The sequence below is a fragment of the Ambystoma mexicanum genome, chromosome 6q, assembly GCF_040938575.1.
Source record: "Ambystoma mexicanum isolate Mex_15411 chromosome 6q, UKY_AmexF1_1, whole genome shotgun sequence".
NCBI classification, from domain to species: domain Eukaryota; kingdom Metazoa; phylum Chordata; class Amphibia; order Caudata; family Ambystomatidae; genus Ambystoma; species Ambystoma mexicanum.
This window is the reverse complement of record NC_090937.1, coordinates 1,653,787,606-1,653,799,998: the sequence shown is the minus strand read 5'-3', so window position 1 is coordinate 1,653,799,998 and position 12,393 is coordinate 1,653,787,606. Positions and strand designations below refer to the sequence as shown.

Sequence of the window (12,393 nt, the reverse complement as noted above, 5' to 3'; positions counted from 1 at the left end):
CTATGACTATTACACATAAATGTACTGTGACAAATCTAGCAAGCTTGTCACTACTTCCCCAGGGGAGAGCCCCCCTCATGTGGCCAGGGAAAGGCAGAAGCTACCAGACTCTGACCCTGGGGGTGGCTATCTGTGGGAGGAGCACATGTGGGAGGACAGCCCTTGGGTATGCGAAGTGAGCCAGCTGGGTCAGAACAGGTCTTTACCTGCACTTCTTGGTAACAGCCATTTACTTTTCCCCCATTCTTATTGTAGTGTGGATGAAGAATGGCCTCTATTTGTTGAACACCGACCATATGTACATCCCTCCCTCTTTAAGAACGCTGAAACAACGAGTACTGGAACTTACGTACTGTGATGAATCTGATGGTGTCATCACTCCTTGTGGCCAGGGGACGGAAGCCGCTACCTGATCCTGATCCTGGGGGCGGCTATATGGGGGTGGATCACAGAGGGGAAGATGGCCTGCAGGGAGGAGACATGAAATCATCTGAAGAGACATGGTATCCCGCTTTGCCTTCCGAGAATGGAACCTCCCATTCCTAATACCCTTATCTCATATTGTCATAGATCGCCTTATTCACCAATGAAGGGTATTGAATTCCTTTTCCCAAAACCTATTGGCCAACCTCCAAACTTGTACAAAAAAAAAAAAAGGGGTAAAAATAATAAAAATGCGACCATTTGGTTTTCGACCAAATTGGTTCGACCATTTGTCCAGTCCACCAATTTTTTTCGATCAAATGTCTGGTAACCATACCAGGCAGGTACAAGAAAGCCACAAGTTAGAGGTCCTGAGGAGGATATATCATGACTAGAAAGAGGATTGTGTTAACCAGGAGAGAAGGAGCAAAAACTTGGCAGGAGAGTATACCAGGTGTCCAGACAAGACACAAGTGGAAAACCAGACAGGTTTGTGTATCAGTGTGGTGCTGGATAAGAAATACATGAGAAGCTGCTGCTTGTGAAAACATCAGAAAGTAAAGAGGAATCCTGGGGAAGGGAACCACCCTCTGGAACAAGGATCTGGTCCTTCAAGACTTTTTATGTTGGAGTTATTTATTCTTTTGAACACTTCTCTAAAACCACTCAATGCCAAAGACATTCCTCTTTTCACCTTAGAGTGTGAAGGTCAGAATAGAACTTTGGACACAGGACAGTTTTGGTTTGGACAGTCTGACACAGAAAGATCCTTAGTTTTTTGTTTAAGTAGGGAAACTCCTCTTAGAGTAGGGTCAGAAAGGCATTTTCCCAACCCCTTTTACTTTGATAAAAATATTTGACCAGAAACATGACTCACGTGTGCCCAATTTTAATTCCTGACTCTTCATAGTACACCGCCCTTTTATAACACTGAGATGAGGAAGAGGGATGGAGTGATGAAAATCATTAGGAGCAGCAAGCCAACGCCACTATCTAGTCATTGGAAGACGTTAACAGTTGCTGGGACATCCAAATATGGAACACCTGAACAGAACGAGAGAGTCAGCCCTCCTGACGCTGGTTGGGACACGGGAGTAAAGAGAGCTGCAGACCATAGCAAAGAAGTTGGCGAGGATGGCATCCAAGGAAGTCAGGTGGAAGATGTTTGCAGCACTGCCATTCCAAAAAGTAGGAGCAGCCGAGCGAAGGAGAAGGCCAGGTAGGAACCGGAAAGCCGAGGAGACATACTCCCAGACTGCTGATGGGCAGCAGAGGAACGGGTGAGACGCGAGGGACGCAAAACCGTCAGAGAAGACCAGTAAGCCCAGAGAAGGAGATTGGGATATCGGGATTCTTCCGGGCGGAGGCCACGTGACATTAGTAAACAGCAAAAACCCACACAAGGGAGCTTGGATATTTAACACAGTTGGAGAAGGGTTGGTAGCGCCACATATGAAAGATATAATTACCTGGATACCGAAGCGAATGAAGGCTAATGAAGAGTCTGAACCTAGGATTTGCACTGAAATGTTAAGAGGACTCAAAAGCTCTGGCAGGAGAGTAAACCAGGCAGTCAGCGGGTCTGGGACTCCCATGCAAGTGAGAAACCAAAAAGCCCTGGGATGGGAAGAACCATGCCACTTTCTGAAACCGATGTAAATGGAGAAAACTCAAGGGAAGAGCCATCCCCATTGGGATTGTGGAATATATGAGAAGTGGCCCGTCTCTAGTGGAACCGTATTCATTTTTTCTTTTTTGCTCCTTAGAGACTTTATATTTGGATCTTTGGAAGGAGGCTGCAGGAGTTAGCCAAGAGATTTTTCCCATTTCACATTATATTGAATTTAGTGTGTGAGGGTCAGCATAGGATTTTGGACACAGGACAGAGAACTCTTTTTGCTTTAGACCTCCTGACACAGACGTTCCTTAGTTTTGTTGAGGCAGGGAAACCCTTTAAGTATCAGGTATGGGTAGGATTTCCCCAACCCCTCTTTTTGTTTTGATAGTAAAAGTATTTGATATGCCACTGTGTCTGAGTCTTACTCTTGATCCGTCACAGTACGTCTGGTAAAGCTCCTACTGATCTTAAGGCTTGATTGCGGGCGTATAAACCATCCCGTTCTCTCTTCTCCAGTTCACAGCAATGTTTAACCAACAAATGCTTTAAACGTAGCCGCGCTGGTGGTAGATCTTTTAAGTTAACCACCTCAACTTTGTGGAACATGTTACCACTGTGTTTGCAGCTCGACCCCATTCTTGCGTCCTTTATGAAAAACCTCAAAACATTTTTCTTTACAGAATCCTTTACTTAGTTCTTATGTCCATTGTTGGATCTGATTTTCTTGTTTCTAGATATTTTTTTGTCTTTTGTGTCCCGTTAGTCATGTAATTGTCCTTTTCTGTCACAGCGCTTTGACGCCTCTGAGCTTAAGCACTCTATAAATAAATTCGGTTTGGGGAGGGTTTCTGTGTCTCTCCTGTTCCCCGGCAGTCTCTCCTCACTCCCAGTTTGTTTCCTGGTGCCCCACCATTCGCCGGTGCATCCCTGGTAGGTCAGTGTTAGATGTCCCATCTCTATTTCGCAAGAAATGTCCTAGTCCAGTATTTTTCTGTTCTTGACTCGCTGGTTCTGGTCCATGTGTTTATTATGGCTCTCGGGTGCATTCTGAGAGTCTCACATACCTGAAACGAAAAGAGAGAACACTGGTCAGTAAAAGTATTGGGAGGCACCCTGCGACAGAGTGTGGTACGGCCATTAACATGCATAGCCCATTTAAGGACTGAGACCTCTCCTCCAGCTCCCCTTCCCCTCCTCTTTGACAGGGCTGGCTGTGACTTCCGCCTGCATAGCCCCTCTGTTCCAGGTCTCGAGGAGTCCAAGGTCCCCTCTGAAAGGATCAGACCCCTGACCCTGTCACAGCCTTCTACAGATTGCCAGCAAAAAGACTCCATGACTGGGATAGAAATCCGTAACACAAATACCCAGGCTGCTGAAGAAAGAATGAACCACACACTGCTTAGTATGAGCTGGGCTCACGAGCACATGCTCAGAGCGGGCGTCCCAGCTCTACAAACGTCAGAGGGACAAAGCCTGCCATGCATTGCGGTCTAGGAGCAAAACGTATGGCAGAAACAGGAATCACATGCTCATTCTTCGTGCATACTGTAGGGAAGGCATGGTATCACAAGTATGACGCTGACACAATGGATACAATTTGTAAAACCTTTATTGAAAATGTTTGGGTCGGAGAAACTCCTAATTTGCCCTATAACTAAGATTTGAGGTCTCGACCATCAAACGATAAACAAAACAGTCCTAGTGGCGTCGGTCAAACCGAAATGGCCTATGCTAACAAAACCTAATGTCTGCCCTATCTCTTATACAAAAAGTGTAAAAAGGAAAAATTTATGCAAAAGGAAAAATCAGTGTTCAAAAGAATAAAGGTAGCTGAACCAGATCTCCTCCTCGCGTCATACCTCACAGAGTAAGGCTGTCCCTGTAGGCAGGATGATGCACTCTGGCTCCGTTTCTAACACTCTAAGCAGTTCCAAACCGTCGATTGAGGCCGCTTGTCCTTCCACGTTAGTCTTTTTCTTGCTGTTCCAAAATTGTATTTCCAACATAAAGTTCACAAAGTTCCTCCTCTGCCTGGCTCAGACCTCTCACGTCACAGTTCAACACAAACTTGCAAGGGGGCTTCATTCTCCAAGTTTATTGTCCTTCGGGTCTCCCTCAATCGGGCTCAGACCCCTTTTCAAGACTTTCGAATGTGTGTGGTGCTTTTAACAGACCACCGCAGGACCACTTCGACTCAAAGCTCACAGCTACTTTTACTTAATTTTCTTTTGCTGTCTGTTTGCTTAATAACGTCACACAATGTATCTTTCACAGAGACTTTCGAATGGGCTGCTTCCTTTTGCCGGACCACTCCATTACTTAGTATTGCTGATCTCACAGCTGCTTTTTATTTCAAAGTGCATTCACATGTCTGCCTTTCTTTGCGTCTCATCCACACACGTGCAGCCTTCACTTGTGATATAATGTTGCTACTTCATTCGCTTTAACACACAACTGTCTCTCAAGTCGCTTGCCAACACACCGGCTGTGTGCGCTCTTTTATTTTATTTATTTTTTATTTTTCAATTCACGAGTCAAGGTTAGTACCAGAGGCGTGGCCTTGCCTCCCCAACTCTGCCATTCACCCGGGTGGGTTGCTGGCATCCTTAGAACACAATGCAATCTTCACTTATGGGATCTGGCCTTCACCATGTGTCTTTCACGGTCTGCCGGAGGCAACAACCTCCAGTAGGGAACCCTTGGGGTTTTCGGCCTGCTGCTCTAGTCCCTTGGACCATTGCTGTGCTCCAGTAGGTGTGCACTCGTCCCGGAAGTTCTGCTCGTGTTGTCTTTAGGTGTTGCCTTTTATTCGTGTGAGGAGAGCTAACTGGTATCAGGTGTATGCACTTGATGTAAAGTGACTGACTTTGCCTGACCTGTTTAATGGGACATGTCCAGTACGATGTGAGAGAGTTAGTCTGGTTGCTCTGTCGCCCTCTTGCTTGGCCCAGTGTTTGTGAAAAAAGGGGGTGGGCGAGTTGGCACTTAGGAAAATCCTATAAAATAGGATGGGTAGATGAACAAAAAAGGAGGGGACACTGCATCTCACCATCGGCTGCCTCACCCCACTCCCCGAAGTCCCCTCACCCAGGTGATCCTCCTGCAATGGTCCAACCCCAGAGTCTGGATCCAAAGGCGATGGCAGTGCCCTGGCCACATGAGAGAGAGAGATCCCGGGGACTAGTGGGTGAGACACCCTCTGATTTCTCACAATACCTTGCGAACAACCGCTTTCAAACCATTGTTCAGGATCTGACAAACAGCCAATTTATAACGAACCAGACAGGTGGCATGCCAGCACATGCTGCTGCCATAATCATTTGCCTGATCCTAATATGGTGGCTCCGGCCAGGGATCTGAGTCTTAACAACTCACAACTGCGCTCACCTATAGTTAAGGAGGAGAGGGAGAGGGAGCAAGAGAGAGGGAATGGTTGGAGGGTGTGAAGGAAGAGGATGAGCTGAGGTTGGAGAAGTGAGTGCAGGAGGAGGAGAAATAAGATTAGATCATGAGGGTGGCCTTGGAGCAGGGGCACGTAGCAGGGGTTGGCTACTTACAGGGATGCATGGTAGAGCAGGACTGCGTTAGAACTTCCAGTAAAACTAGATGGCCATTGAAGTCCTGGACCTAGAAGCTGGCCAAGGGCCAGACAATGACTCATAAAAAAGAAAGAAAGGCGGTGAAGAGGGCCAGAGGCGCTATACCTCCTAACAATTGCTGAAGCATGCCAGGTGTACTATAGCCCCTAAAAGAGGCAGGCACTATATTTCCAAGTCCAAGAGAGGTTGAGCATAAGAGATGGGATTGGGGACAAGACTGGGTTGGCAGTGAGGAGGCCCTAAGCACAGCCCTTAAGAATCCTAAAGTAGTACTAGGCAGGGGGGAAAATCCCATACAGAAGTACATAGTAGGGGGGAATAACTACCTGAATTTTCCCGTGGGGTGGGGAGGGGGTACCGAGAGCACACGTCTCCTGTGGGAGGATGGGAAACTGTCCACCTGCCTACTGCAGAGACCTTCAGATCCCTGAGGACACAAGGTGTCCAACCACTGCCGTGGTCATTTCTCTGTACTAGGAGGTGACACAGCCAGCATGCGATGACCTGACCCCACGAGGAGAGAAGCGCGCTAGTGTCCAAGTGACCATGACACTGAGAGATTCCTAAGAAACCTTGTTGTCTAGACTAGGGTCTGGGCTTTTGGACTCCGGACCATGGGTCCTTCTAGCGATAGAATGGGTGAAAAGAAAACGGTGGATCCCAACACTTTTCAGTATATAGCGCTCCAGTCTTCTGTTGTTTTGAGAAACCCAAGCTCCCATAGGGATACATGCAACTCAACTACGATCCTGGGGTAAACAATTCTCGAAAGCCCAGGGTGTTTCTTTCTGTGCCAGAAATAACACTTCTTCAGGACATCAGGTTTTTCTCCCTAATGAGGAAGATTGAATGTAACTAAAGTGACTAAATGCCGCATTCAGCATCAGAAAATGCTATTTTGTTTGTCTTTTTGTTCTAAACTCATCATTTACTTGCTTTCCCTTTGTGCAGTCACCAGGCACTCATGCCTCGCTAATCTCACTGCTCTTCTATGTGGCTACGGATGGACAGGGCTTGCTGAATGCTCACGTGGAGGACAAACAACGCCTAGCATCTGTGACGGGGTCTTCTGAGGAGTTGGGACATTTCAGAATCACCTTTTACAAACCCAAGGGGGAGAAATCTGAAGCAGCCAAGTATGCAAGGTACGGCCATGTATAAATCTTCCAGCCGCTGTGTGGCCGGGTTTACTGTGCAACCCATAGGCCCAACTGTAAGATACCTTGAATGTGTTTGGGGTACACTCTGCACACCTTGCCAAATGGATAACATACATCCTTGTCCTTGGCCATGTCAGCTAGAGTGCACCTGGAACACACATTACAACCCTGTGGTCTACCAACGACACACTGTGCAGACCTGTGTCCTACGCCCAGTGCTTACCTGGAGCACACATTGCAACCATATGGGAAACCTGGCGTGTGTCTGGGACACACATTACAGCCCTGGATCATCTGATATTCAAGGAGAGTGTTGTAAAGTTGTGCTGTAGTGTTCAGGTTTGATTGGAAGTAGAATGCACTCCGCTTATATTTGGGAAATAGCTCATTTGGATGTTGTAAAGCCGTGCCGTCGTGTTAAAGTTTGATTTGAAGTAGAATGCTTTTAGCTTATGGTTTGGAAATGGCTCATTTGGATGGTGTAAAGTTGTGCTGTAGTGTTAAGGTTTGTTTGGAAGCAGAATGCACTCCACTTGTGTTTGGGAAATGGATCATTTGGATGGTGTAAAGTCGTGCTGTAGTGTTAAGGTTTGATTTGAAGTAGATTGCATTTTGCTTATGTTTGGGAAAGAGCTAATTTGGTTGTTGGTGGTGATCTTGCCTCACAGTTAGAAAAATGGGGTTGCTTTTTGTCTTTTTGTTGCTGTATTTTTATGTGTGGAATGTCTATGGTAAAGGAGGCTTTTCTTTTTCTTGTTAGAATTTCAGTTTTTTCTGGGAGAGAGTTTGATCTCCATAGTTCAGGGTAGATCACCCAGGGATGGGTCAGACAGCATGCAGCTGTGATGCTGGGCAGTGGCGTTCGGTCTCCATAGTTCAGGGTAGATCACCACGGGATGGGTCAGGCAGCATGCAGTTGAGATACTAGGCAGTGGCGTTCACTCTTCATAGTTTTGGGTAGATCACCAAGGGATGGGTCAGACAGCATGCAGTTGGGATACTAGGCAGTGGCGTTCAGTCTTCATAGTTTTGGGTAGAACACCAAGAGGGATGGGTCAGACAGCATGCAGTTGTGATGCTGGGCAGTGGCGTTCGGTCTCCATAGTTCAGGGTAGATCACAACGGGATGGGTCAGACAGCGTGCAGTTGAGATACTAGGCAGTGGCGTTCAGTTTTCATAGTTCAGGGGAGATCACCAAGGGATGGGTCAGACAGCATGCAGTTGAGATACTAGGCAGTGGCGTTCAGTCTTCATATTTCAGGGTAGATCACCAAGGGATGGATCAGACAGCATGCAGTTGGGATGCTGGGCAGTGGCGTTCGGTCTTCATAGTTCAGGGTAGATCACCAAGGGATGGGTCAGGCAGCATGCAGTTGTGATGCTGGGCAGTGGTGTTCGGTCTTCATAGTTCAGGGTAGATCACCAAGGGATGGGTCAGACAGCATGCATTTGTGATGCTGGGCAGAGGCGTTCGGTCTTCATAGTTCAGGGTAAATCACCAAAGGATGGGTCAGGCAGCATGCAGTTTTGATGCTGGGCAGTGGCGTTCGGTCTTCATACTTCAGTGTAGATCACCAAGGGATAGGTCAGGCAGCATGCAGTTGTGATGCTGGGCAGTGGTGTTCCGTCTTCATAGTTTAGGCTAAATCACCAAGGGATGGGTCAGGCAGCATGCAGTTGTGATGCTGGGCAGTGGCGTTCCGTCTTCATAGTTCAGGGTAGATCACCAAGGGATGGGTCAGGCAGCATGCAGTTGTGATGCTGGGCAGTGGCGTTCGGTCTTCATAGTTCAGGTAGATCACCAAGGGATGGGTCAGACAGCATGCAGTTGTGATGCTGGGCAGTGGCGTTCGGTCTTCATAGTTCAGGGTAGATCACGAAGGGATGGGTCAGGCAGCATGCAGTTGTGATGCTGGGCAGTGGCATTCGGTCTTCATAGTTCAGAGTAGATCACCAAGGGATGGGTCAGGCAGCATGCAGTTGTGATGCTGGGCAGTGGCGTTCGGTCTTCATAGTTCAGGGTTGATCATCAAGGGATGGGTCAGGCAGCATGCAGTTGTGATGCTGGGCAGTGGCGTTCCGTCTTCATAGTTCAGGGTAGATCACCAAGGGATGGGTCAGGCAGCATGCAGTTGTAATGCTGGGCAGTGATTGTTAGGGAGTGAGACATTCTACGTCGATCTGTTAATGCCCCTCAGAAGAACTTCCAACTGCTCTGCACGTCTGCAATGAGGTTCTTCTGGGTGGGCAAACAGATGCTTGCGGGCCACTTGTTGTTGGGCTTCTTTGTCTGTTTCTGATTGCATCTGTCAGCGGTTTGGTGCTGGTTACGATTAGGGGTTTACAGGGAACCTGTTCCAGGCTTCCCAGTGTACTATGGTATATGAGGTGCAACTGTAGTACGTACGAGTAGCTGGGAGCCTACAGAAGTTGAGATGATGTTGCTAACATACACTGTAGTATGATGAAGTCTTAGTCGTGCCACTCTCGTGAGAGACTACTGCAGGAACCCTCCAGCGATTACGCTTTAGATAAGTTGTCGCAGTGGATGAGCCGTTTGGTTTGTCGTTCAGTCTTAGGCAGTTACACGTCAAGAGGTTCCATCAGCTGATCTGCATCTCAGTGCCAGTAGTCGCACCTCTTCTTGTTCCGGGTCATCAAGGGGACTGGGTCCACAAAGCTTCCACAAACCACTGAAGTCTATGTAAGGGTAGTGAGCACAGACCTAATCTAACCGTGGCATACAGCTCCACGATTAGAAGGATTTTGGAGGGCTGCAGGGCTTCCTTGCATCCAGTGTTCAGATCCACACCTTCTAGCAATCCCAGTTATTCTGCAAAGTATCTAGACCCGACCCTACACTTTTATGAGGAGCTGGGGCTAGGGTAAGGAGCACAAGCCTCAATTAAAGGATTTCATTCATGGAAGCATATTGTTGGCCAGCCAATTCTCGACAGACACCACAATATCACCATTTAATGTGGCCAACCGTCTGGATGTGATTTTAAGATTATATTTAGTCATCCCAGTCAAGTTGTTCTTAGTTCGTAAATGCAGCCTTTGGATTTCCCACTTGTCAGACTAGTGCCCATATATGGCCCATAATTCTATCCTCTGTCACTCACTTGTAGGGGCAATGTTTGACTGCAGTTCCCTGCATTGATTTTTCTCAGGAGTCGCTGGTGGTCTTATCCCCAAAGTAGAGTGAAGCTGAACTTGGTCAAATGCTGCCACCAAATAATGGCCCTTTTACAGCAGCTATATGATGTTACTTAAATAGGAAAAGCTGGGAACATGGTGTACCCTGACTTTTTACCTAGATGGTGTGTCACCGCCGGGAGATCAACTGAGACCTTGAGGCAAAGTTACAATTCACCATTAGTTTTATTTTGTCACAACAAATAGCGATTAGGTTTGACTGGGCTCCCCGGTATGGGGGTAGAGCAACACAGTCAGTACTCTGGTTCTTCAGCCTCCACTAGGCTTTTACTAGCACAGTGGTCCTCTGGCCTTCCCTTTCTCCCTTCTTTAAGTCTACCTTCATGGTGGGCAAAACAGTCGCTCATGAACTCTGGGAGTTAGTGCCCCAAACACTACTTTCTTATCTGAGTCTTTCCAGGGGTTGTGGCCAGTGTCGTCCGAGTCCCAGGTTGGTCCTTCTGGAATCTCCTGCAATATACCTCCTCTTAGTTCCCTTATGTTCTCTGATGGGGCCAAGCATTGGACAGCAAGAAGCTAATTCGATCTCCTGGGACTCTCAGTTTTCCCCTCTTAGTCAGACTAAAAAAACTAGTGTCTCAACCTATTCTGGGTTAGGCTCTTTGTGTCTTATTCAGGATTTCCATTCCTTTGGAAACACCCTTTTAGCCCAGGCAGTTGTTATGGAGGCCTCGTTGGGCGCACAAAGCGTTTTGAAACAGTCCTGACGTTGTACACAGAGTCTCAGTGATCACTAGATGTCTCTTTTCCTCTGGTGCCAAGTCCACACCTGCCATGGTGTCGGCTGGTTTTACTCCATGTGGCCCAGCTCTCTCTCTGCTACTTGGCAGACCTCCTTGAACTGCAGCAGCTTTGCCTCCAGCAGCTGTCACTATTACGATTAGGATTATTCTCGATTAGGCATTGGTGCCAGGAGTTCCCACTATCCTCGTCTCAACTACAGGCCCCCCTCTACCCTCATGGCGGTGCTTCACAACCTCTGTTTCCTTCACCTCTGTAAATTGGTGGTAACCTCCCAGGCCCTGTATAGTTTCTCCTCGCACCGACTGACCCTGCTTAGCCTCCCCCCCCAGCCTGACAGAATCTTCCTGTCTTTCTAGAGCGCCAACACCTCTTGATGTTAATACCAGCTGCTCCTGTTACCACCCCCACCTGATATCACTTACTCATCTAATCTCTGACCACCTCCTCCTGGCTCCCTCACCCGCCTCCCTCACCTTCAACATCCTCCACATCATAGCAGTCCTTGTAATGCACTCCAAACGCCTCTAACGCTGGCCACAATATGCTCCAACAACCCACATTGCCAGACCAAGCTCTTTGGCTTTAAAACTCTCTTCACTCCTTGACCTGGGTGAATCTTTCATTGAGGGTTTGTGCCTCTGAGGATTAATTGGGTACGTGCAGATATGATATGAAATGTTAATGCATTTATAACGTGCCCATACGCAAGTGTTTCACGGAGCGAAAATTTGCTAGCTTCCTAGAGTACACCTGGGGCTGATCTCTGTGGGTTAGACCAAACCTATATCTGGCGTGTCTACCATCTTGGACTTTAGATGTTTCCCTCTCATCCTCTCGGAGAACGCCGGTTCTGATCAGAAGGCTCTGGTGCTCCTGGCACATGACTTATGGGTTGGAATACAGCTAGGTAAGATTTCTATTTTTTCAGGTAACTTTTTGGCAGTGTCTCGGAGCTTGATCCACAGCCGGGATGTACAGGAGTTGTAACCCTGCTTCCCGCCACAGTGGCTTTGTGTTTCAGGAAGTTGCGATTGTGAACTGTGGACCTCCGAGTGCAATCCCTTTCTGTGTAGTGAGCCGTCAACATTAGCACAATAAAGGGTACTTTTGTTAAACAGGTGGAAGGCTTGTCTCTCTGTGGTTGGAACTTTGGGTCTGGTGGGCATGAGCTTCAGATTCTATCATTTGGGGAGGGGGCTTTTTACCTTTAGCCTGCAGACTCCCCCAGCCCGCTCCTATCCCTTAGGTGCATGAAGTGTGTATCCGTCTCGCATATATGGGTGGGCGATATGCTCCTTCTCATATTTATTGGTGTAATGTTTTTGTACCTTGCACCTGTAGCATTTACATGCACATTGCCATTGTTTTTTCATTTCATGTGATGCTCTTGTATGGCGCCCACATCACATTTTGGCAGCTTCAGTGTGCTTTGGGAAGAGGCCATTGGGAAAATGGGTCAGCACATAACACAAGTAATGATATATCAGACAAGTCAATTAACCTTGGTAGGCTTTTTGAACATGCATATGGGTGCGGGGTTCCAAAGGATTGTGCTGCGGATGTCATCAACTTGTAATACAGTTTATTTTGTAGTGGTGTCTCATTTTTGTCTGCTCTTGTTGCTTTTTT

General features: G+C 47.5%; 1 protein-coding gene across 1 annotated transcript in view; it reads left to right on the top strand.

The window, feature by feature from the left end:
* Positions 1–12,393, top strand: part of MOGS (mannosyl-oligosaccharide glucosidase) — a 93,333-nt gene that overhangs the window by 77,764 nt on the left and 3,176 nt on the right. Inside the window, exon 4 of the mRNA XM_069632481.1 lies at positions 6,592–6,785. Within this exon, the coding sequence (XP_069488582.1) occupies positions 6,592–6,785 (194 nt within the window). The remainder of the gene's footprint in view (positions 1–6,591; positions 6,786–12,393) is intronic.